Raw genomic sequence first — 27,651 nt, forward strand, 5'->3', positions numbered from 1 at the left:
CTCCTAAAGGAAGAGCACCCTCTTAGAGCATCCTTCTGTAGACTGAGCTAAGAATATTAGCGTTAAATGAGATCTTTCCTTTGCCCAAAGTGGGCTGCATGAAGTAAGGTACCGAATGGTACTTTCATAAACTCTAGATCTGCGTCAGTGCAGACTCTGCTCATCGCATCATCCAGGCTAACAGATACTTGAAATGAATGGAAGGATTTAGTGATTTATGACATTTCAAGATGGAAGTGTTGCATGAGAAAATGGAACACTGTGGAAAGGGTGCCTATAACTGAAAAAGCAAAAGCTTCTCTATTACTGCATCTATCCAGCGATGCCAAAGTCGGCTGTAAAGCATGAAGAATTACTTTTAGGAATCATTTTTATGGCATCTCTTGCTTTGGGCTACGTGTGTACATCTTGACAGAAGAATAGGGCAGTCTTGGAATGTATTCAAAATAGAGATTCCATAAGAACTTGATGTTCGTGTTTCTGAACTCTGTGAACTGCATTTCCAGATTTTAGACAACGCAACCAAGACAACGAAAACGAACCTTGCGCTGTTAATGTATCGAGCGACATTCAATTCGGTTCCACCGTCGGCAAAAACCACGCTTCTTATACATACAAATTGATGAACGCCTTCAGTGTCCCTGCCCGTTAATGTAGATGGAGAGAGTGCGATGACCCATCTGACTTAGAACCTTGGTTTTGTTCGTGTTTATCTTCAGTCTGACTTTATTTCCCCCTCCTCATAGATCCGGAGCCATTTGGCCAAGGCCCATGACCTGGTGAGACAGCAGACAGATGTCATTAGCGTAGTTAAAATAAACTTCTCCCTGCTCTACGGATCAGACAGCATGAAGAATGTTACTTATAACAAGAAGAAATAATATTGGTGATAAGATCTGGACTTCAAATTGCTCTGAGATTTTGTCCCGGCGCAGCACGTGTCACTTTGCGCCATCATATGGCGGTCTGATAGTAGCTACTTATTTCTCGGGAATGCCCTTCCCGCGTAGAGTACATCAGATACACTCCCTGTTCACGCTCTTGAAAGCGTTCTCAAAATCGATGAAGAGCAGGCGAAACGGAGATCTCCGCTTTCCAAAATGATGCTCAGGGTGTTGATGAAACCAGCTTGCTCTCTATCGAACAAGCTTCCGAGATGTTCTTTGATGCGTTCTAGGATTAGCTATCATTTCAATGCCAAGGTTCACGAAGATACAATTCCAATTGCCACACTCAAAACGGTTGCCGTTCTTTGGAATCTTAACGATCATTCCTTTCTTCGAGTCACTGGAAAAAGTCTCCGATTTCCAAGGTTTCCGTTTGGTTGGAATTAGCAGATTCGTAGAAACAGTAGGTGCAGCGATAAATAACTCTGCGGGGAGGCTGTTGAACCCAGCGGCCTTACTCCATTTGAGTGCATTGATAGCCGAGATGACTTCTTGTATGATTGAAGGACCAGTACGCATCCATTTCGACCACAATAGGCGAAACTTCGCCTAATGTCATAAGAAAAGAATCCTAGTGAAGTGACGAGTCGATCGATAATGCCCTTCACAGGAACATCAAAAGCTTTTCAATAACATGCAAATTTTTTCATAATGGTTACTAGAACAGCACAATAAGAAATTCTCTTTTGTCGAACGCACACTTCGTTGAACTTCCCGGGATTTCGCACGGTATCGGAGTTTAAGAACGTCACGCCCGCTACCATTCGCAGCGATCAATAGAGCCTTCAATTACCTCCACTCCTCGATCTACCATACTTCAGCAGTCAGCCAGATATCCCGTTCACAAGCGGGGTCGGCTTGTCGTGATCGGTTTCGACATTTGGTTCTATCGTATGCCTGTTGTGGATGCAATCTCGAGGTTTTTAAATCCCCATCCAGCGTATCAAGTCACCGTTGTTTACCATCGACTTCGATGTTCAGAGCGATCTTGGCAAGTGAATTCTCGTTAGCACGAATTGCGTGACCATACCATCTAAGACGCCTCTCTCGTAATTTTTCCACGATCCGTGCAAACCCATAACGATCACGGATATCTTCATTTTGGATGTGATCAAAACGTGTCACGCCACTAGTCCAACGAAACATCTTCATCTCTATTACCGCAAGACGCCGTTCATTGTCTTTTATAATCGACCAACACTCCATAACCATAAGGGGCGACAGGACGGACGACATTGTGGTAAATTTTAGATTTGTGACGTTCGTTGATACTTCGATCACAAAGAACACCAGTTGTGGAACGCCAATTCATCCAGGTTGCGTTGATCCGAGATAATTAAATTGCTCAGTTCGGGGCAGATCACTGGTCGTCAAAAATTCAGTCAGCCAGATCTTGTGATGTCCCATTGGGATGTGGGCGACATCCTGCATAGCACCCAAGAAAAGAGAGTTTTTGATGACTGCCCAATGCTCTCTGATATCCTCAGGTGGGTTACTCAGTATATCTGTTATCTTGTCAGCAAGATAGCTCTCCCAATGACGAACGAAAGCTCACAGTTCTTCAACTCCGCGAAAAATGGCCAGCGCAGGTGAATGTATGCGACCATCCGATGATCCCTTGTTACGCATATCCAAAAGACAACTACTAAATCTAGTCAACCTGATTACTTGACGATGTCGGCCAGTTGGATCCCAACTGACCTTACGGCTACCAATTACAAGTCGGTGGAAGTTGCCGAATCTTGCAAACCTCCCACTATTGTTATTACGGTCGTTACAACCGTTCTACACCATCGCATGTTCGAGCAAGGTAGTGTCCGAGCCAATCTTGACACTCTCCTGAACTGCATTGTAATACTATACTGAGCTCTCGCGCGCTATGGGAACTTCAGGGAGTGGCGCTCTTCGCTACTCCTAGCAATAGAGCCTTCAATTTCGTTCGTGCATCGATCCGTTTCGACGATTCTGCGGTCAAACGCTCTTTTGAGACATAGTCGGCGACCTGAGAAAAGAACATTTAAGCTATTAACCCATTAAGCTCTTGTGTTCAGCTATTCTCAAGCAGATTACTCAGGACATCTGACGCCCCATCAACAGGAGAATTCGTCCACTGTGGATGATATAAGCAGCTCCCAACTTTGTGAGAAACAGAGAATCCAACACTCTACAAAAAGGTATCAGTTGATGATTTCTTCCAAAGCTGACGTCAGCCCTCCTGTTATCACATACAGATGACAGCTCTTAAATCTACTGTCGATCGCAATGTAGCCAATCTGGTTGCTCGTACAAACTCTTGAGCTATGAATAAAATTTACGGTACCTAATCCCTGAGAAGATGTTACAGAACTATTCAGATTTTGGTGACGCTCAACCTCGTGTATTACAACCGAGCCTATGACGGGTTTGGGGGGGTATTTGGGAACGTTTATATAAATTTTCATTTTCTCTTTTGACAACTCGAAAGTAGCTTATCGTATGTCCAAACTAATTTACTGATTCAGTATTTTCTATTTTTCAATGTGGATGTTTCAGCATTCTCCTAAACGGCCTCTTCCAGTGAACTACCCTGCTTGGCGTTGGCCAAGCTCGCGCACTAGAACCTGGATGTTTTACTAGAGGACCGTGGTTGCTCTCGTTCCGGGTTGCCGAAACCTAACTTCGGAACGATGGGGTAATCAAACACCACTGAAACAGAAAACACTAAAGGGGTTAGAAAGAATACTTACTTGATTTGTATGGCTTAAGTAAATGAGAACACTCGCGACTCCACTTCAACATACCTTTATTTTCTAATCACAATATTCTATTTCACTCTTATTAATAATTTTTACTTAATTAATCTCAAAAGCGATTTTAAAGTAATTCCCGCGCGTAAAGTGTTCTCGGATAGAACCCTTTAGCTCTGTTCAGAGGCTTGTACACAACTCAAAATTAAAAGTAACGTTATTCTTAAAATCACCTATGTTTGACCCTTCCGTGTTTACACATTGCTTTGAAAGTGTTCTTGTACACAACACAATAACACTTGTTTGTTATTATAATTTTGGTTGTCGGCGACAAATCGATACCTGCTGTTGCGCTGCGAACTGCTGACACGGAAGAAAGTCATGTCGAGGCCAAATATACCATTTGGTATGTAACATGCTGATGCAAAGGCGGAAAAGAATCTCGTGATGTCCAAACAGGCCATTTGCATAGCATGTGATGTAACGACGGAAGAGGTTAAATGCGCAGGCAGACTGGGTTTCATGGGGCTAGCTCCAAAGATGCGGCTGCTGGAGAAAATCCGGTGAAATCGCTTGAACATCCTCCCGCGCAAAGAAAGTCCAATTGCCTGGACCTGGACTGTTATCTATTGGCAAACGGTCCCAAGTTTCTGAATATGGAAACTCTTGTATTGGTGTCACTCGTTGCCAGCTTGCATTCTAAGGGTGTAAGGCCATCCTTCTACCTCTAACGATCGAAATGATGGCGCCCAAAACGGAAACCCCTAAGTAGTGCGTAGCGTCTTAATAACCCCTTCCATCAATAGCCAGTCCCCTGGTAGATCGCCGATTGATGCAGAATTGTCTTCCGGGTGTTGATGTGTTGTTTTTTTCCGATGAAGTCGATTGTCTTGTTAGTATTATACATATCAAAGCTTATGCCTAATTTTCTTTTCGCGGAAGGGTCCACAATTTTGTTTGTTCTTAAATGTATCGTTCTTATTTTCTTCATTGTGTTCATTATTCTTTTATAATCGAATCTGCTCTTTAAAAATTATAATAAAAAAGGCTATTTAACCCTAGGACTTTGTTACAAGAGGATGAAAATGAAGAATGTAATAATTACACAAATATAAATACTTGGTCGTTTTTTATAAACGCCTGGAAAACTTGAATCGTTTAATTGGATACTATTTTGCTTGTATATGATGTAGTTATCATTATGTTCATATGCATTTTGTGTTTATAGTTAATTCTAGTGTTGATTTAGAAAATATTCATACTTCACAAGATCACCACATTTCGTTTTTTGCTTACTATTTCTGCAATATTTTTACTCTCAGTTAATTGCTCTCAGATTACTTATATTTCGTTTTTTTTCATTGTGCACTTAAGTGTGCTACCTATTGGTAGTAATTAAACTACACGCGTAGTAATCAAAATTACTCGAAAGCGATTCAATGCCTAGGGAATACCTCATCAGCTCAGTTTCACGATGACGTACCACGGTAAAGAAATGTGATCCATCAAGCGTTGACTTTGCACATTTGAAATCAGAGCGCCGGCTGCCCCAGACATTGAATCACTTTTGCACGCGTCTGCATTCATTTTTGCTTGAACTCATGCTACCAAAACAACACATATCCAGCGACTGTCACCCAACATAACAAAAAACAAAAAAACAATCAAAACAAATCTGATACCTTGACACCATGCTACTGTTCTTGACCGTGACTTTTTTGCCGCCGGTCTGTTGTTAATTTGTATTAGTCACTTATTTACAATCCATTCATACACAAGAATTTTACGTAGGTTAGTGATTATTATTTAATTTCATTTATTTACATTACAATTTCGGATCCAACTACGGGTTTGTTGTTTTTTTTTTTTTTTTACATGGGAATGTATACACAGGAATTCTAGACTGAGGAATTTGCGGGTGACACGGTACCTATAGGGTTTGTCGATTCTTGAGCCCATCTCCCGTGCTGCCGATCCGCTGTTGCTAGATGACTTATAAAGGTAGGGTGATCGTCATCCCCCTTTCGCTTCTTTCTGGCTAACCGTACCCAAATACCTACGATAACGGCCCCTACTAATAACCCTGCCAAAGTACAACCGTGGGGAATGTATTGTTTGAACACATTATCGTCATTAATTACTCCATCGAGTTCTCTCTTTAATGTGGCTATAAGGTGCTTGTTGTCCCGGACGAGACTGATCTCGGTTAATGGAAGATTAAACCGAGGAGTGACTGTTTCATACACCTTTGTCCAGTTTACTGTAATGGCTCGTGGAATCTCTTTTATCTGGAAGGGGACCTCGCCCATGGTACAATAGTCGAGCTCTACTAGAGAAACAGGAAACCGAATTTCTAACTGAGTGTCATTACACGTGATTGGTATTTTATCAACTTGCCCTTTGAATATCACTCCAACATGGGGGCTAATGCGACCGATGTAGGTCTCATTGCTCCACCGCGTGGTCGAACACCAATCCTTTAATTGTTGGCCTCCCCGTATAATTTCCTTAATACATGATGGTCCAGAGCGTAACAATTTTGTCTCATATAGGCGAGGGAGAATCTCTGTAGACTCTTCCTCGAAGAAAAACTTGTCCGCATTGGGCCCAACGAATAGGATGCGGAATGGTACCGTTGTCCCCAAGTCCCAAGTGTTATTTTTAGAATCTGGAGGGGTGATAACTGCTACCTGTCTAAATTCCTCTTTATATGCAAGAGGAATTGTATATTCGATCGTAACGAGATCATTCTGAAGCCATGCAGACACTGGATTAACCTCGAACACTCTTTCTGGCTCATCTTGTTTCGGCAGGACTACCCCAGGGACCTCCCTATTAACCTGGCTTATAAAAGCCGCCAGTTCCTTGGTAGGTCGAATGTATCGTAATTGCTCATGTTTGGCAACGATTTCGCTAATTAATGTTTTAATTCCTAGGGAGAACTCCGACAGCTCCTGCCTTAACATTTCTTTCCCCTGCTGCTCCATTAGCTGATTTATCTGGTTCTCCACCTGATGGTACTCTAGGTCCGTGATGTTTAACGTTAACGCTGCGATTTTTGTCTGTTGATGTCTAAGAGCTTTCACTTCCTCGCGAATAGCTATGTCTCGGTAACTAAGGTAAGCTACTGTCCCCGCCGCTAAGAGACCGGGGATATACTTAGCACCTGTTTTCAATAAACTACTTGATATAATGGGGACAATACCAAAGGCCCGCCTAACTCGGTTGACCTTATAGGAAGCGGTCAACCGTTGATTAACATCAGCGACTTGGAGTTCGCTTGCAAGTTTCAGCTCGTTGCAATGTTCTTGGACTTCCTCCACCATCTGCCGCTCACATATCTTATGGAACTTTTCCAACTGTTGCGACATTGTGTCGAGATCACGCGTGAGGTTTACTGAGGTTGCAATAGTATATTTTAGGTCAAATGCCTTTACCTGCACTAATCCCAATTCCAAAATTCTGGTTTCCAAGACCGGGTCCACTGCCCAGGACACCACTGTGGCGGGCATTAGGCATATACACAGCAGAGTAGCCATTTGTGCTAGAGACCACGGCTTCCATCCTTTTCCGCTTCGCGTTCGGGAGGGAATGTTAGGTGGAGCCTTGTCCGGTTCTAACGCATTATCATCTGCTTCCTGCGCTTGAGAGGGCTCAGCTTCCTCTTCTGGAAGAAGGGGAACGAGCTGATGCACAGCACGATGTATATTGTCCCTACCAGCAGTTTTTAATTTTACTTGACGGATGGTGCCCTGTAGATCTGGAAAAACTTCTAACACTTGCCCGGTCTTCCAATCTAATGACCTGTGACCACTTTCTTTGATTAGAACAAGTTCACCTGGCCTCAGTTGCCTACCGGGGGCCTTCCATTTATACCGCTTCTGTAGATACCCCAAATAGTCAGTCTCGAATTTGACCCAGAAATGCTTCTGCAGTTCCTGGATCTGAAGCCATTTTTTGGTTGCTGGGAGACTTTCATTTAGACCTTCCCCAGCCGGAGGTGACAATAGGCTTCTTTGGATGATGAAATGTGCAGGAGTTAGTACCTGTAGGTCATGACTATTATCAGCCAGCGGATACAATGGTCGGCTGTTTAATATTGCTTCCCATGTGCAGACGGCAGTTTGAAAGTTTTCATATGTCAGGTTGGAAATTGAAGGCATCCGCTTTATGTAGCGTTTTAGACTCCCCACTGCTGCCTCAAATAGCCCTCCGTAGTGGCTGGCTCTTGGGGGATTATGATGCCATACGATCTGACGCTGAGCCAACCTCTCCTCGCATTCACTGGTCAACTTTCCCCAGGCTTCCCTGAGCACTTTGGAAGCCCCTACTAAGTTTGTGCCGTTGTCGGAGCGAACCATTTTCGGCTGGCCTCGCCGGCTTACGAACCTTTGAAACGCAGCCAAAAATGCATTTGTGGTAAGATCCGTACAGAGCTCTAAATGCATCGCTTTAGTAGACATACAGACGAAAACCACTATGTAGACCTTCATAGATTTTGTGGTCCGTAAATTTGATGCTTTTTTTATACTGGACGCCCCGTATAACAGATCATCCATATAGAACGCGTTCTTGATGATCCAGTTGATCTCCTCATCAGGAGCATTGTCGTCTGCCACCTGGTGGAGTGTTCGAATTGCTTGCCAAGGTGCACAGTCTAACCCGTAGGTCACCGTTTTCAAGTAAAACTCTCTTATCGGTTCTTCAGGCTTTGCACGCCAGAGAATCCTAAGCCTGATCTGATCCTCTGGTCTCAAAAGTATCTGCCGATACATCTTAGTAATGTCACTAGAGTATACATACGCAAACCTGCGTATTCTAGTGACAATGTCGAAAATATGGTTTTGCAACTTTGGACCGGGATGGATCATCTCGTTAAGGCTCACCCCATTTGATGTCGGACTGGAAGCATTGAAGACATTCCGCAATTTCGTCGACGTGGCCTCTTGGCGAACCACGCTTAAATACGGGATATAATATACTTCGCCGCTAGTGTCATATTGATGATCCTTTGGAACTTCAGCCATGTGGTCCAAATTAAAATATTCTTCCATAAACTCATCCGATTTGAGCTTGTGGTCTTTGTTTTTCAACCACCTTTTCTCCTGACCGAGATAGTGCTGCACAGCCTTGTGGTACGAGTTTCCTAGTTTAATATTATCTTGTCGCCACGGGGTCGGTACCACGTATCGGCCATCGTTCTCTCGGTAATGACCCTTTACGAATAGGTCCTCACAAATTTCGTCATCTATGCGACTAGATTCATCTCTACTTAGGGGCATATCCCAAAAAGCCCTTAAGTCCTGTTCCCATTCCTTGATTGTGACATGTGTTGAGGTGAACTTCGATACCGAGGATTCCGCCGGACCAGACACAATCCATCCCAATTTCGTGTTCTGGAGCAGGAAACTATCTACGGTTTCTACTCCATTCACGAAAAGTTGTGGAAGGATACTAGACCCTAATAAAACTGGAACGTGAGATGCATGTTCCGTTACGGGATCCGCCAACTTCTTCCCTTGAAACAATGCCTTTACTTGCGGCGGTACTTGTGGAAGGGAACCTTTAGTTACCCGTCTGACTACTAACGCTTTAGTGCTGACCTCGGAACCATCGTCCAATTTAAGGGTGAGACACACAACCGCTGACACTTTCCCTGCTGACACACCACCTACCCCTGAAATTTCGATGTTGGTCTTTTTCTTTTTTAACCGAAGTTTCTGTACTAGATCTTCGGTTATATAGCTGCTCTGACTACCTTGATCGATCAAACACCGAACTGGAACGGCATGTCCTTCTCTTGCCTCTAGCTTAACGACAGCTGTTGGAAGAACGGTTCCGGACCATGACAATGCTGTCGAATTTTTGGCATGATGAACAGCAGAAGACGGGTTATCCCCTTTGCACGGATGCATGGCAGTAAGATGTTGCCCTTTGCATATTTCGCATTGGAGATTCTTGCGTTTATTGCACGCTTCCCCCCTGATATATTTGTGGGAGAGACAGTAAATGCAAACATGATAACGGCGGAGCAGTTTCTCCTTGTCGGTACTTTCAATGAATTGAGGACACTGGGCTGTGAAGTGCTTCCCCATACATAAGAAGCATTTAACCCAGTTTCTCTTTTCACCATCCAACTTGGAGACCAAGGCTATCTCCTTCTGGGTTTTTCTCTTATTCCCAAGATCCTCCGCCTTGGATATCCCACTTAGACCATCCCAACCGGGGGACATGACCACATATCTATTTTCTAGAAATTGGTCGATGTCGTTTATCGTAACGGGCATTTTTGGATCTCGTAACGTTAAGTCGAACTCCCTCCGAGTTGTCATATCCATTTTCCTCGTCAGGACGAACGGAATGAATGGAATACCTTCATCTGCATTGAATCCTGCTTTCCGTAGGTTCTGAACTGCGGAACGCATGGTATCCAATGCTCTTCCCAGCGTTCTAGCCTCCCTTTGGTTTATCTGAGGTAAGTCAACTAACGCCTGAATTTCCTTTTCTATTAAGGCCCGACGATTACTGTACCTTCGGTCAAGAAGAACCCATGCTTGCTGGTAATTCTCTCCGTATATCCCTAAATGGTCGATTACACGTTTTGCATCGCCTCTTAACTTCCTCTGAAGCATCATTAAGCGCTCCGCAAAGCGGATTTCAGAACCATCGTATACAGAGTTGAAGAGGCTTTTGAATGGTTCGTATTGACTGATGTCCCCACTGAATATTGGAATATCTGGGATGGGTGGGGCGGGTCTAAAACGATATCCTGAGTTCCAAGGGGAAAAATGGCTCAAAGGACCAAAATGGTTTGGCCGGGTCTGGCTGGGATCCAAGAAGAATTCTGAGCGGATTGGTCCAGGAGTCCGCAAATATTCTGGGCGGGGCTGACTAGGATCTAATAAATAGTCCGGTCGTAGATGGGTGGGGAAGGGCCCAAGATTAGATGTACGCGGTTCGTCTCTCCACGTTGGATAATTTTGTCTATCCTTATCACAGGCCCCCCATGCCCCTCCAAATGCAACTTCACATCTGCTTGAACTCCTGGGCAGATCCCTAGCTGTCGCTTCACCTTGGAGTCTGTCGTTGACGTCTATGCCCAAGTCTCGTTCTAATAACCCTGTTTCAACTTGTCTTGGGACGGCCCCCCTACTCGAACTTCCTTCACCGGGATCTACATAATTTTGAGTCACTGGCGGGAGTTTAGGGACTTGCTCCCTAACTGGTCCCAAAGTTAACGGGTCGACCTCTGTTTGTCTCTCCTCAGGGATAAGAGAGGGATGAACTCTCTCAACGAACTCCTTTGTTTTCAAATAAACTGATTGCATGAGTCCCAGCTTATTCTCTCGAAAATATATTAAATCTGCCGAGGGATTCAATAATAGAAGCTGTTTATGTTCTGCAATGAACTCTAAATAGATCTGCCGGACCTCACTCCACGCGGTTTCGAAGCGTTCCTTAGTTCGCTTTTCCTGCCGCAGTTTGCATAGCGTCTCGCGAACCTCTTCAACTTTCAAAACCCGCTTTTGCTGAGCTTCAATGATCTCCTGGATCTCCATTTCTGGTTCTATTTCAACTGGTTGTCACTTAATTGAATTAAATATTTCCGTTTGGCACGGACAGTGTATATGAACGACACACAGAATACGTGGGAGGCACAACCCTATAAGTACCTTCCCTTTGGTCTGAACGCGCCCACGTAACAACAACAATAATAAAAATACACACCAACGATGTTAGAGTGTCGTTAGAGAAACGTGGGAGGCGCAACACTATAAGGACTTTGCCTTGGGTTTGAACGCGCCCACGGATCAACAACACCACAAAAATTCACACCAACGATGATAGAGTGTCGTTAGAGAAACGTGGGAGGCGCAACACTAAAAGGACTTTGCCTTGGGTTTGAACGCGCCCACGGATCATCAACACCACAAAAAATTCACACCAACGATGATAGAGTGTCGTTAGAGAAACGTGGGAGGCGCAACACTAAAAGGACTTTGCCTTGGGTTTGAACGCGCCCACGGATCAACAACACCACAAAAATTCACACCAACGTTGATAGAGTGTCGTTAGAGAAACGTGGGAGGCGCAACACTAAAAGGACTTTGCCTTGGGTTTGAACGCGCCCACGAATAAACAACACTACAAAAATTCACACCAACGATGATAGAATGTCGTTAGAGAAACGTGGGAGGCGCAACGCTATAAGGAACTTTGCCTTGGGTTTGAACGCGCCCACGGATCAACAACACCACAAAAATTCACACCAACGATGTTAGAGTGTCGTTAGAGAAACGTGGGAGGCGCAACACTATAAGGACTTTGCCTTGGGTTTGAACGCGCTCACGGATCAACAACACTACAAAAAATCACACCAACGTTGATAGAGTGTCGTTAGAGAAACGTGGGAGGCGCAACACTATAAGGACTTTGCCTTGGGTTTGAACGCGCCCACGAATCAACAACACTACAAAAAATCACACCAACGTTGTTAGAGTGTCGTTAGAGAAACGTGGGAGGCGCAACACTATAAGGACTTTGCCTTGGGTTTGAACGCGCCCACGGATCAACAACACAAAAAACAATGCACACCAACGTTGACGTTCAAGTAGTGTTTTATGTTGTGTAAACGAAACACAATCACTATAATTTCCCGCACTTTATATATATTTTTTCACAAGAGAAATTATTTTTATAATAGTAATTTTTATTTAAAAACTTACTTTGGATCGTTATCCGGCTCGACGGACCAGCTGTTTCAGCATTCTCCTAAACGGCCTCTTCCAGTGAACTACCCTGCTTGGCGTTGGCCAAGCTCGCGCACTAGAACCTGGATGTTTTACTAGAGGACCGTGGTTGCTCTCGTTCCGGGTTGCCGAAACCTAACTTCGGAACGATGGGGTAATCAAACACCACTGAAACAGAAAACACTAAAGGGGTTAGAAAGAATACTTACTTGATTTGTATGGCTTAAGTAAATGAGAACACTCGCGACTCCACTTCAACATACCTTTATTTTCTAATCACAATATTCTATTTCACTCTTATTAATAATTTTTACTTAATTAATCTCAAAAGCGATTTTAAAGTAATTCCCGCGCGTAAAGTGTTCTCGGATAGAACCCTTTAGCTCTGTTCAGAGGCTTGTACACAACTCAAAATTAAAAGTAACGTTATTCTTAAAATCACCTATGTTTGACCCTTCCGTGTTTACACATTGCTTTGAAAGTGTTCTTGTACACAACACAATAACACTTGTTTGTTATTATAATTTTGGTTGTCGGCGACAAATCGATACCTGCTGTTGCGCTGCGAACTGCTGACACGGAAGAAAGTCATGTCGAGGCCAAATATACCATTTGGTATGTAACATGCTGATGCAAAGGCGGAAAAGAATCTCGTGATGTCCAAACAGGCCATTTGCATAGCATGTGATGTAACGACGGAAGAGGTTAAATGCGCAGGCAGACTGGGTTTCATGGGGCTAGCTCCAAAGATGCGGCTGCTGGAGAAAATCCGGTGAAATCGCTTGAACAGTGGACTTGCCATTTCTTTTCAACAGCCATTTAAAGATTAACTCGTCCTTTTTCTTTTCGACGCGGCGTCAAGTATTATATCTGAATCTTTAACTTCATTTAGGTTGATTTAATGTGAAGCGACTTGCATTAAAACTAAATGGAAGGACTTTTTTCATTTGAATTAAAGTGAATTTACAAACATCTCCACATTTCGGTGATGGACGTTATCACCTGAAGTAATTCAGTTTTCAATCTAGATAAAATATGCATAGCCTGAAATAGCCAAACATTTACAATCTCACGTATATTGCCAGTCAAGACAATTTTATTGGGAAATTCGATTTCAACCGGAAAATTTGATTTCCTCCACTTCTTCGTCTGCGAGTGATGCGATGGAAGAAATATCGAGCTGACTGCAACCACTGAGAATTCCATTTCGAATGCCAAAAACGAGCATCTCCTAGAAAATTCGTGGAGGGAAAAACAATCTCTACATATTTGCAGAATGCATACCAACTTCCACGCTTTCACTCTTCCGAGTGAAATGTATGAAATGTGCTCTTGCAGAGGATTTATCGCAGCGGAAAAGAAAATAACCTTTTGCAGAATGATTTACTGGAGCGGCAGAGATGTTGCATTGAATTCCACTCCACCGAAGTCAAGGAGGCAGAGCCAGCGCACTACAATGTAATGCAAATGGAAATGGAAAGCTAAATCATATTTCAGCTTAGTTTCGTTTGGTAACGGATTTCAGTGCAGTTTGGTCCTTTTGTTTTTCGAGATTGCTATCGAATTAGACTTGAATGGAGCTTTGCATCAAGGATGATATTAAGAGGCTTCCGGATGGCTGCAACTCTACGTCTGCACAACATGCATAGCTGCAATAAAATAATTATCTCAATTATTTCACTTGGTTGAAGACCGCTCGCATTGCATTCAAGCACTTGTAAGAAGGAAGAACAATACCAAGCCAGAAACAATACCATTCAGTGCTTTATAGGTGCAGATAACACTCACCCACTTTCGGATCCTTGTGCAAATATTCATTGAAAATGCATGACCATTTTCCGGCGGAAAGCAATAATTCCAACAGTTAAAGTGCAGGTGAGTCGGTGCAACTTTTTATCTCCCAACATAAACATCATGGAAAAAGAGATACTAGAGCCTCTGGAAGTGGAAGCACTTTCAGGTTGAAACAGTTTTCACGTTATCACAAAAGAGCACTCGCATATTTATGGCGATTGCAGTCGGTAATTTTTAAATGGGCAAATACGTTTGCTTTGAGTTCGAGCAATAAATATTGATAGCCTTGCAATTCATAATTGCTTTTATCACTCACAATTGGAAGGCGACAAGAAATCCTAGTAAAATGTCAAACATTTTGAATCGACTGTGCAACTCCGTCGACAAGGAATTGTAGCCTCATTAAAGTATTTCGGCCACAGTACATCTAATATTAGATACACTGTGATTCCGAATATACGCGCTAACGGAGAGTTGAAGAGCGTATAGAGTCGTATAACCCCACACCGTTTTATTGGTACCATAAATGAAAACTTTGATAAGAAACAAGAACTTCTATGCCGCCAATAATGCTCGCATGTGATCTGAGGTTATGAACGATTAGGTCAATATGCAGTCACTGGAACAACCTATTGAAAGTTTTTTTTGAAATACTGCAGTCCGCAGATTTTAAAGGTGGAGAATCTAATTTCATTTTCACTTTGTTCCCAATTCTTTTCTTTCCACTTCACCTGATGAATGCATCTCAGGTTGAGATTCAGACTCCCGTTGGTGGGACCGAAACAATGTAATTTCTCTACTGGAAGGTATGGCTAACTAAATAGCCGTCTGTCAATCAAGTCAAAGACCCCCCCCCCCCTTGTGGAGGAGTCCTTTCTTCTTTTCTTTTTTCATTTTAACTTCGCGTTAATTTTCATAATTTTGCACAGTTCCCGTGTTTTGCCGATTTTGAATCCATCCTGCCATAACATAAATTCAACCCACCATGGCGCTTAGACAAGCAAATTTATTGTTCAGGATGCGATGGGAGATGAAGCACTCAAAAGCCCTGACCTATACTCCTTAACCTGGGGAAGGTGAAAACCAGCAGCAGAGTGGACTTATTCCTTGTTTCTGACGGACTTACACGATCTTTTTCGCCATTTTCTCTGGTTTTGGAATAGCCTTACTTGCGTAGCTAGTTTAAGTCAACCCGGACGCTCATCTCAGTCATCTCCTGTCTACAACGAAACAACTCTGTCGTCCCAAAGTTTCTTATAAAACAAAACCTTATTAAAATCGATTCAACGACTGTTTGTTGTGCTGGCAACCACGGCCAATTTCCTCAGAAATGACAAAACGTGAATTGTCTGACATAGATTGTGCTACAAGTTTACTACTAAACAAAATGCGGGTGCATAGGTTAGAGCACTAAATAAAATATCTCCTTTTAAAGGTTCTATTGAAAATAAAGCTTTATTAAAAGCGGTCTGTCTGTCGTTTTTTTTGCAAAGGTCGAAATCTTTAAAAGGCACTGGCCTAGACACGCATGCATGTGGCATTTTTACATACTAAACTCACGCGGCGTACGTAACTGGTAATCTTCTTTGTTTTTCGCAGCTTACTCTGAATAAATGCAATCAAATTAGATTTTCTAGTACCAGTATCTCTTGTAGAGCTTCCTCTAGGTTCTTCCTTTCTTCCACAAATCTCGGATAGTGGAAGTAGACGTGCTCTGGGTCATCTGGGACTCCATCGTATTCTAGACAATTGACTGAGGGTTCCTGTGTAAACCTGTACAGCTACTGGCGATATCCACCGTGCCCCAAGAAGCTGTGTAAGATTAGAATTAATCTCACCGGACCGTCTCTTCAACCACTGCTTGATGGCACGGATAAGACTATGTGTCCATCGACCCTTTCTCAAGTGTTCCAACGGTCTTGCCATTTATTTACAGATCTCTTCTTTTTGGGGTGCTATGGCCGGGACAGCTTCTATAAGTTCCTTGGAAATCCGCAAGAAACTTAGGCCCGAGTTGGTGAAAGATGCTTTGGTGACCGAACTCCTGCAACGTGTCAAGCTGGTACTGAAAAGGCATCTTTCAGGGAAGAACAAAGTAAATGGATTGCATGCGTTCCTTATCCCTTCATTGGCATATGCATTCGAAATATTGTCGTAGACGAAGAATGAAAACGTTCAGTGGCGGATACGAACTGCTGTGTCCGTACTGCTGTTCTGAATGTATCAACCAAAGGCTGCCGTGGTGAGTATGAATCTGCCTCGTGACATCAGAGACTGCGGAGTGGTTAACGTCGTGGCACAATATCATCGTCAAATCGACTGGCACGCGCTTATCTTGAGAACCAAAGCAGCTTTCGTCCTCCTCCTCACAAAACCTGCTGGCAGTGTCCATAAATATCCCTAGCTTCCCTAAGTGATAGTTCAACCGACAATGACCAGTGGGAATTCCCACTATGATTCGGAGGTTCTTTTTGGTCAGGTTTAAGCAATCCATTGTGCGCATGGGTTCGTATCCCCCAATAAGCACCCTGGAATGCTCCATCTCTGGTAGGTCCGCCCAGTATAGTTCCCTCAACCGTTCCTCTTCATTTCGTAGATTCATAGTCATGAAACCGTTTCCGATTCCACAGAAGGGTTCTGGCCCGTGTAAAGGCGTCCCTGCTCCCTTCTTGGCTAGTTCGTCCGCTGCCTCGTTGCCTTCCAGCCCAGTATGGCCTGGAACCCAAAGTATCCAGACCTTGTTGGACGAGCCGAGTGTATTCAGTCTCTCAAGGCATTCCTATACCAGTTTAGAGTTCACCTGGTTGGACCTAAGTGCCTTGATCGCTGCTTGGCTATCGGTGAGAATAGCTATGTGCTGCCCCTGTAATTCCTTTGGAGCTTAAAGGAGGCACATTTGTCTATGGAGTATATTTCCGTCTGGAATATGCTAGTGCACCTGCCAATTGGCTCAAAGTACATTTTCCTCGGATCAATGACACCGGCACCCGCTCCCTCTGCTATGAGGTATCCGTTAGCGTACCAAGTAATCAGTTGCTGGTTTAAGCCGTATGTCGCAGCCACACTCTCCCAGTTTGCCCTGTTACTCCAACGTCTTTCAAACTTCTTATCGAAGTGAAACCTCGTTGTTATGTTATCCCTTGGTATCAATAATTCGGGATACCGCCTAGAAAGAATATCAATCTTCCTTCGATTTAGGCGGCGCCCCGTCTCACTCATACTACCAGCCATCCTGAATATTTCCCTCCTTGCCTGCATCTGAATGTGCAGATGGAGAGGGGTTAATCCCAGAAGGACCTCCAGCAATGCCATTGGGCATGTCCTTATTGCCCCACTAATACACACGCAAGCCAGCATTTGGAGCTTCTGTAATTCTTTCTTTCTGTCCCAAGCCCAGGTAAAGGAGGAGGGTTTGAGGCAACGTACTCTGTACTATCCTCAGTAAAACAAAAATAAAATGCTGAGATCAGGGAAAGAGATAAATAGAGTATAGTTGGAGTTATTCTACTATGCTAAATCCTACCTGATCTCTCTTGGTGACAGGCCCCGCGACAGGTCGACCAAGAAAATGCATAGAATGTCGTTACAAACATGATGATCGGATTAAGTCACAGGCCTCGGAGAAATGCTAGGGCGTCCACCTCAGTCGACGCGGCAGGACGGGCCCCGGTCCTGTCGAGAAATGGGCAAGGGTTCTTGACGCATGGACGGCGTCAGAACGTAAGCAAGTTAGTCCGCACACAACGAACAAAACAAATACGTGTCTGCACGCTAAATGTTGGTACCCTAACTGGAAAGACCGAGGAACTCGCAAGAGCCCTTCGGAAAAGGTGCATTGACATCTGCAAGAAACCCGATGGTCTGGTTCCAAAAGCTGCGACATTGAACGCGAACGCGGTAAAAATGGCTACAAACTTCTCTATTTTGGTAACCCACACACTCAATATGGTGTTGGCATTGCCATCTCAGAGGGTTTCCGTGATGCCATTAAAGAAGTCGAACGATTTAATGATCGACTGATGAAGCTCACCAGTATATCAGCTGATCGCACTATTCACTTCTTCACCGCGTATGCACCACAGACAGGCCGACCTGATACCGAGAAAGATGCCTTCTGGCAACTTCTCGATGAAAAGACTTGTCACGTGCCTGCTGACGATTACATAATCATTGCCGGCGACCTTAATGGTCATGTGGGTGAAAAGGCAGACGGTAACAGGTGCCATGGGGGAAAGGGGTTCGGAGCGCGCAACGAAGGTGGCGAGCGTATAATCGATTTTGCGGACACCCATGACCTTGTACTTATGAATACATGGTTCATCAAACGATTGTCTCATCTTCCCACATTTTATAGTGGGAACAATAAAACGCAAATCGACTATATTCTCATAAGACGTCAACATTTTACCACTGTCACTGATTGCAAAGTCGTTCCCTATGAGACCATCGCACCTCAACATCGGCCGTTGATTGCTGTCCTGCGAATTAAGCCACCGATAAAACGGCGTGAGGAACGCACTGGCCCGCCGCGCATTAAATGGTGGCGATTTGGTGAGAAGAACGAAGAAACGGTCTCACTCATACGATTGCCAACCATTATGAATGTGGAAGAATCGTGGAACCAAATGAAAGACACGATCCACAAAGCGGCCTCTGCAACCCTCGGGGTCACCAAGCCGGGTAAGCGGTACATCAACCGAGATACTTGGCTTTGGAATGATGATGTTGAAATGAAGGTCCGTGAAAAGAAACGCCTCTACCACAAATTTCTCGACGATAAAACGCCTGCTAATTGGCAAATTTATAAGAATGCCAACCGGGAAGCAAAGAAAGCGGTCGCTGTCACCCGAGCGAACCATTTCAAAAATCTTTACGATAAACTGGACACTCGGGATGGCGAGAGAGATCTGTACCGACTTGCTAAAAGCCGTGATGAACGCACACAGGATATCGAACACTTCTGTTGTGTTAATGACAAGAACGGTACTTTGCTTACTGATCGTCGAGCCGCGACGGATAGATGGCGAGAATACTTCGAGCAAATTTCAACTGAAGAATTTGCTCATCCTCCACTTCCACAATCATTGCCGACATTTGGAGCAGTTCCACCAGTCAGCGCAACTGAAGTCGAGGAGGTAATAAAACAAATGAAATCGGGGAAAGCAACAGGACCTGACGACATCGCATCTGAGCTCTGGAAAGCAAAGAGCTGGGACCCAACACCGTGGCTGAGTGAATTCTTTAACCGGGTTATTCAGGAAGGAAGAACACCATCTGACTGGCAAGAAAGTACCACTGTTCCAATATGGAAAAAGAAAGGTAGTCCAGCAGAATGTTCAAATTACCGTCCGATCCGGTTACTTTCCCATACCATGAAGATTTTTGAACGCATTCTTGACAACCGTATTCGCGAAATCGTTGAAATAACCGTGAATCAAGCCGGATTTGTCAAGAACTGCGGAACTACTGACGCAATACACGCTGCGCGGTTACTCATGGAGAAACACCGTGAGAAGCATCGCCCTCTTTACATTGCCTTTCTGGATCTAGAGAAAGCGTTTGACCGTGTACCACACGAACTCATCTGGTATGCTTTACGACAACACTTCGTGCCAGAAGAACTCGTGCGCTGGGTTCAATTGCTCTACCACGATCCGAAAAGTAAAGTTCGAAGTATGGCGGGTGTATCAAAACCGCTTCGTGTCTCTGTTGGAGTTCATCAAGGAAGTGCCCTCTCACCACTCCTCTTTGTCCTTGTTATGGACACCGTCACACGGGATATCCGACGTCCAGCGCCCTACACACTGCTTTATGCAGATGATGTTTTCCTAGCATCTGATAGCAAAAATGATCTCGAGCAACTTGTTCAAAAATGGAATGATCGCCTCATGCAACACGGTCTCAGATTGAATTTAAGCAAAACTGAATTTTTGACGACCGATCCCCATGAAACAGGCACAATCACTGTCAGCGGTAGTGATCTGCCCAGATCTGAGCGATTTAAATACCTCGGGTCAACGCTATCAGCCAATGGAGAGCTGCGTTATGAAATTGCTTCACGCATTAACGCAACCTGGATGAAGTGGCGTTCCACAACTGGTGTCCTTTGTGATCGACGTATCAACGAACGTCTCAAATCTAAAATTTACCGCAATGTTGTCCGTCCAGTCGCTCTCTATGGTTCTGAGTGTTGGCCGACCATAAAAGACAATGAACGGCGTCTCGCGGTAATGGAGACGAAGATGCTACGTTGGACTAGTGGCGTCACACGTTTAGATCACATCCGAAATGAGGATATCCGCGATCGTTATGGGGTTGCACCGATCGTGGAAAAGTTGGGAGAGAGGCGTCTTCGATGGTATGGTCACGCAATTCGTGCAAACGAGAATTCACTTGCAAAGATTGGTCTGAACATCGAAGTCGATGGTAAACGACCAAAAGGCAGACCTAAGCAACGGTGGCTTGATACGCTGGATGGGGATTTGAAAGCCTCGAGATTGCACCCAGATCAGGCATTCGATAGAGCCAAATGGCGAAGCCGATCACGACGAGTATATATCCAAAGTAGTATCTTCGGGCTGCAACCCCATTTTTTTTTTCTGCTATGGATCTGCAAGTCATCAGAGCCCTTGTGGCTTTCCGACATGTATCTTCCAGAGTAATTTTTGGTCTAGCGTAATTCCCAAATATTTGACCTCTGTTTCTCGTTTCACCTCTATATCATATAACGTTATGGCTCTCAGATGATCAAGCTTACGGCTCCTAGTGAATGGTACTACGGTGGTTTTGGCCGGGTTGATCCGCAGTCCCACCTTCCTGCACCAGGCACTAGTAACCCTTAGTCCAGTTTGGATTCTATCACACACACAAAACAATGTCATCCGCGTAACCCTGGACTTGTATTCCAGTATTTGTTTACACGTCCAGGAGTTCATCCACTACCATACCCCACATTAACGGCGATAGTGCCCCACCCTGTGGACAGCCTTGAGCGGTGTTCATGATAATGGAAATTGTAGCTGTCGGTACCTCTGCTTTCTAGCATTTTGCCCATCCAGAGTGCCAGGGTGTTTCCCACTCCTTTGCGGCTCAGGGCATCTTGTATCTCTGTATGCGATGTGTTGTCGAATGCACCTTCGATATCCAAAAACGCGCACAGTGCAATTTCTTTTGTTTCTATGGCATCCCGTAGTACCTCTGTCAGCTGATGCGGAGCAGTTTCAGTTGACCGTCCTGCCCGGTAAGCGTGTTGACAGTGATGTAGGGGATTACGCTTTAGAACGTTAGTTCTAATACAGTTGTCTATGACCTTCTCCCCCGTTTTGAGTACGAACGATGTTAGGCAAATTGGTCTGAAAGGTTTACGGTGAAAAGGATGCTTTTTACCTGCTTTCGGAATAAAGACCACTTTTGCCCGTCTCCATGCCCTTGGTATGTATCCCAGAGCTATGCTCCCCCTTACCACCCTCAGAAGAAACTCTAAGATAATTCCTAGGCCTTTCTGGATAAGTGCTGGGAAAATGCCATCTGCATAGAGTAAAGTCGTACCAATAGTGGATCGATGAGTGACAATCAAAGTGCACAGTAAAAACGTGTATTATCTCTGACTGAGGGGCGAATGGAGAGCGACCAGTGCAAGATGTATGGTTGTTATTTTATTAGAAACGCTGGATAGTCTCACTTCTGGCTACACCATAATGGCGTCAATGCTATACAAGGACAGGTGTATATAATATAATTCATCAGAACCTTATTCACAAACTTGTGCTAATTATTTTACCGATATGAACCGCAGGCACTACTCGATAGTCCCGCTTGTAACATGTACTCGAATTGTCTGTTGGCAGCCAACAATGGTTTGCGAATTTCTTGGCCGTAGCTTTTATTGGTTGTGATTTTTTACCCTAGATAGCAGAAATTATCAACGGTCAAAGTTGTAGTTTCCTATCTTTATTGTTTTCATTTGACCAATGCCTTTCTCTGCTCTTGCTCCTTTGGCCTTTGGTGCCGACTTGCCACCATGTATTTCGTCTTTCATTCTTTACGGGGGCATCCCGTGTGTCGGATCCAACGCTGTACATGTGTTTTTTGAAAAAACCTAAGGTTTATGAACTATTTATAGCAGATTAATGGTCTGGTAAGGTCTTATGACTAAAAATCGCATTCTACTTTTTAAATGCGTTTTTCTCGAAACTGTCTGTTGAAAATCGGCTGTCACCATAGCCCAAAATCTATCAAACGAAATTCTTTGAAATGATCACCACTTATTCCGAACATATTTCTACGGTTCGCAAACGAGGATAATTGCGATCCATTCAGTAGTTTTTTTTTATTCTTTAAAGAAGCCTTAAAAAACACCAAAATTCACAAAAAAAAGTTAAACACGGCACCAAAAATTTAACTTTTAATATTTTTTAATAATCCTAGTTTGTGGACTGTAGTTAACTCTTAAAATGCCGTTTACTTTTTTTCTTTAAGATGATCACAGCGTCCTCTAGCGTGGCAGCAGAAAAAAACCTTTTTTGGAGATGGGTGTATAAATTGCTCTGTATTTCAATAACTAACTATTCGATCGGGCTGGAAAAAATACTATGCACGCTCAAGATATTAATAAATCTATGGTGAAAAAATCGCATTTGTATCTTTCTCCAGTTCTTCCCAAAAAATTTCCAAAAAAAAGATTTTGCGCCGCCAGCTCATTCTGGATGAAGGTAGACTGGTCACCCCGGGTTGTTCTTCTCATAATGTCAATATCACCAACAAAGGCCAGTAGTTGGGCCGACTTGAAGAGTATAGTATCTCTCGCATTTCCAAGACCAAGTTAAAAAGATGCACTATAGGGCATTCCCTTGTCTTAGACCGTTATTGATGGTGAATGGCCCCGAGGGTGATCCTACTGCTTTTATTTGGCTTTACACATTCATCGTGGTCAGCCTAGCCAGTCTTATCAACTCCATCGGGATAGTGAATGCTCTTAAGGCCATCATGGATACTGAAGTCTCTCATGGCGTGTACTGTACATTTACCTTGGCTATGCTATTAGAGGCAGCCTTGAACTTGATGAAAAGTGGCATTCCCATATTCCGACAGTTTTCTCATCGCTTGCCGCATCGAGAAAATTTGATCTGTTGCTGATTTGCTTAGAGTCAGGACTCGTTAGTATGGACTGATGATAAACTGGGCGTGTGGGGTTATCTGCCCTAGCAAGATGGTGGAAAATATCTTATATATGGTATTCAACGCTATCCCACACCATGAGCATAAGCGGATGAACCGCTTGGTGTATTTGGTCTCCTCCATATTTAACCAGTTCGGCTGTAATTCCATCGACACTTGGCCAATCAGATTTTGCTCTTTGTCTCAGCAGAATGATCCTTACAGTATGATGTATAAGGCACGTACATCTCGAAAACACAGACCTGTTGGTTCCTCCAGGCTTCCTATTTCGTCTGTAAAGTCGCTTCTCCACCCAACAGAGTTCTTGATAAGTCTCTGTGCGTGCCCGTTTTCTTTGAGAGTGGAGCATTGCCCGGTATGCAAAATGTTTCCATTCCGTCGCTTACATTCACTTGCAAACCAGTTGTTCAGACTTGTCAAATATGTTTGTGGCCGTATCAATGATAACGTTCTTCAGTTGATTGTAACGATCATTTGTGAATGATGCATCGCAGGACCACTGTTAACTGCGGTTATTGCTTCATCCATTTCCCTCTTATGGGTGTTACAGAGGACGTTTGTTGTGCATGGTTCCAAGAACCATATCGTGCAACATTGATAATTGAATAATCCACAGTCCGCCATCATTGGTGTTTTTATATAAGCTTTAGGAGCCAACGTATCACCTGAATACGGACTTCCGCACTTTGGCTCCGGGGGTTTGTTCTACTACCTCGTGGAAGGTATCCTTCTTCGACTCTGCAGAAGTCTGATCGACGGTGAGGCTTATATTTCACACACCCAGTGCATGGTTTTTCGTTTATGTTTTCACACTGACTAGGAAACCTACTCCGAGCATATGGATGGCCACTATGATATATGTGAAATGGTCCCGTCCCGTCCATATCCAGCAGGTTATCGACTAGCTCATTGATTTGCTTTTCAGTATAGAAAGTATGCCTGGTTCATCGTTGTAAAATCTAACAACTCCGCCTCCCACCCTGAAGGACCAGTTGGTGTAATTTGTCCCGAGACCGGCCTTCATCCTTCTCCATCTGCATATTGTATACCAGAGAATTCCCAGCGATCATCGCGTGGAGTTGGAGAAAGGATTTGGTAGTAGGGCTGTTGTCGTTGGTTCTGCAAACATTGTCTAAGTTTTATGCTCCATCGCGGGTTCCAATCAAAGTTTTGCCCTGGGACCTATACTACCTTTTGACCGCCAAGGATGATTATAATTTCCATAATATTATCGTAATAATCAACAGGTGTTGTACCGAAATCACTCACGGCTTCCCTAGATGTCCTGCGACTCTCGCACAGTCAGATTCAAACATTAATTCTGGAAACGTGCTCGATGTCAATGGGGAGGGCTCGGCTCCCAATAAGAAAGAAATTCCTGAATCTGTTCATGAGTTGCTCCCACGTATCACCAGTTAATCGTTCATTGGCTTAGGTATGCCTCACTAGGTTTCCCCTAAAATACGCAACCACCTTCATCTAGCGTATAAATTTCAGGAAATTTCACTAGAATACTTGAATTCAACTTAGTAAACAAGAGTACAGCAGGAACCTTCACCTTGGCACTTCCTTCTGGCTGCTGAGCGCCCAAGTTGAATATGGGCCCGCTAAGATGACGATAAAATCTCAGCCAAATCAGATCCCCCACAGGCAATGAAGCTAATCAAGATGCTCTTGAACGTAACATCAAGTATGTGTATGAATCTATTTAATACTTTTAATAAAAATAAGATGAAACCGAAAATTAGATGCGAGAAATAAATCGAAACAAGAACGTTTTCGGTGTATTCGCATAGCTCACTAAATAGTTCACTCGAGCGTTCGTCTCTAAATCACACATTACGACAACGGTCCCGAGGCGTTTAAATTTAACAATATTTGGCACCTCTTGGAAGATCAACAAAAGGACGCCGCCATTCGTTCCGACAAATCGCATACGAATCGTCTGCGTTTACCAATCGAACGTGTGTTGATGGAGTGAATAATTTCTCACGGATTGAGTTTCATACGCACCCCCCGTATCCGCTGTTTTGACGCTTCCCATATTTTTAAATTATACGTATCGAAATCGGGGCGCCAATTAGTGATCTTGTCCATTGATCGGATTTCAAGAAAGATACAATGATGTGATTCACGAGATACTTGAACATTTGAAATAGTTCCGCCCGAGGTCGAAGTGTGTTTGTTGCTGTAGATCTAGATACACCAATTTATATTTAGTCTGTTATCTGCCATGGAAACGTCTGTTGCACGTAGGTCCAGTGCAGATGAGGAGATCTACTCTAAGGAATATCGGCGTTTGCAGACGCTAACAAGTAGAGAAGAAATTCGACAAGTGTCTGTGAGTAATTATTTTGGATAGTGGCTTCTGTCTGTTCTGTAAAAGTCGGGTGGTCTTGTATTTTTTTTAAATTCACTCCATCTGCAAGTAGAAACAGTAGGCAGAAGTATTTCAATGAAGAAAAAGATCAGAGAATAAGAAAGGAAACGCCAAGATTGCCATTTGAATATTTCAATCCTCGAGATTTTTCGACACTTTTGACTCACGATTTAGTCATCCTTACCTTCTTACTTTAGAGCAACTATTCATGTTTTCCAGAATCCTATACTATACACACACTAAATAACTAATCCAGGGTAAGCATTTGCCAGCTCACACAATAACAGGCGTTAAAATCCTTCAGTCCATTAAGATGAGCCCTCATCCTTGTGCTAATCCTCCAATATGAAAACGGTACACATGTGCCAAAGACATGCCAGCATTTAATAAACCTTCTCAATCCCTATCTTCGTTATTACAATGACTCCTCCACCTCCTTCGCGGCCACACCTGCTCAAAGAGCTTCAACAAATCTCCTGGTCAGCGTGGCGCATACCAAGAGGCGTTGAAGGCCATGGATTGAAGAGTGCTTGCCGAAAAGTCTTCCAGAACTCGCCACCATCAGCGGTGTTTATAACTATGAGTCTTGTTCTCGCTACCATTTCGAGAATTCGTTTCTCCGTGGAGTCGGGTTGAGAAATATCCCATTCATGTGACCTGGCATTGAATTTACCCTTGACGAGGATCCATCCCTCTGTGCCCAATACAGCCAAACCCAGATAGTAGTGGCACCTGATATGTCGGAGAGCCATGAAGATGGATCCTTGTTTGGTATTGTTCACTAACGAGCACTAGATCAGCTTTGGTTTCCGCAGTTGCATTGGTTGATGAGTAGGGTCCGTACCATGTTAACTGCGTCCTGGCTCTTTCCAGTTGTGCTCTAAAAACTGCACACAACCCCGAACCCGCTTTGTGCGCAACGCTCCCATCAGATGCATCACGATTATCGGCTTCATAATATTGAGGTCCTTACATTTGTACAATGCATGGTCTTGATAGCACAAGGTGCAACGCTCCAATACTGTTGTGTGCAAAAGATTCCTTTAAGGGAATGAAGATGAACTTCGTTGAGCTCTGCTGCTGATGACAAAAAATTAACTCGCGGTTTCGTCCAGGGCATAAGCAACTCATCGAGTGCTGCCCCACCTCTGCCCTGGGAGCAGCGTGCCCGAAAATGGCAACAGGTATTCATCGCTCCATAAATATATAATCGAAAACACAACATGGGTGCGAATTATATTAAGATTGAATCCGAACTTGGGTCGAAATGATGAGGATTGCAGGGGAAATCAACTTACTTTCCCTCTTGTAGTCGACGGACCCCCTTTTTTACGTTAAACACCCAAGTTCTTCAAAACAATCATCAGTCTATTTTATAAGAACTTAATTGCTCCTGATCATGGTTGAAGAACCGACCTCTAACGTACTTCACAGGATCATCGATGAATTTGCAACACTTACGAGTTCTTCCTTGATGTGGTATATGATTCTCACATCTTTGGTATTGATCATCGCAATAATAAATTTCCTTTTGTCATGACATACACTATGCTAAACTTCCCAGGATTTATCAGGATATCAAAGCTCGAGTTGTTTCATTTTCCCCCACTCACAACGATCAATAGAGCCCTAAATCCCTTACGTCCATAGATCCACAGTCAGACCTTGTGAACTCCCACTGAAATATTAACGTTCTCAAGGGGATCGTGGCTCCTCAGCGTTACAAGAAGTAACGAACATAACAAATAAAAGAAAGCAAGCAACAATTAGATGATGTTCGCATGTCTGAGTAAGAGGTTGTTAGAGCTCGCCTTAACATTTAGTGTTCTCTCAGATGCCTTATGCGCAAGTGCTGAACATTGGACCTGGTTTCATTA

The 27,651-nt window shown here is 43.8% G+C and overlaps 1 protein-coding gene across 7 annotated transcripts in view; it reads left to right on the forward strand.

The window, feature by feature from the left end:
- LOC119658037 (calmodulin-A-like) overlaps positions 1 to 27,651 on the forward strand; it is a 498,102-nt gene that overhangs the window by 430,479 nt on the left and 39,972 nt on the right. The window contains exon 1 of one of the 7 annotated variants that reach the window (XM_038065278.1): positions 25,207 to 25,735. The exons of the other annotated variants lie outside the window; for them this stretch is intronic. Within the exon in view, the coding sequence (XP_037921206.1) occupies positions 25,628 to 25,735 (108 nt within the window). The 5' untranslated portion in view covers positions 25,207 to 25,627. Of the gene's footprint in view, positions 1 to 25,206; positions 25,736 to 27,651 lie in introns of those variants that run through there. 7 annotated transcript variants of the gene reach the window in all.

Source organism: Hermetia illucens, chromosome 5 (assembly GCF_905115235.1).
Source record: "Hermetia illucens chromosome 5, iHerIll2.2.curated.20191125, whole genome shotgun sequence".
NCBI lineage: Eukaryota > Metazoa > Arthropoda > Insecta > Diptera > Stratiomyidae > Hermetia > Hermetia illucens.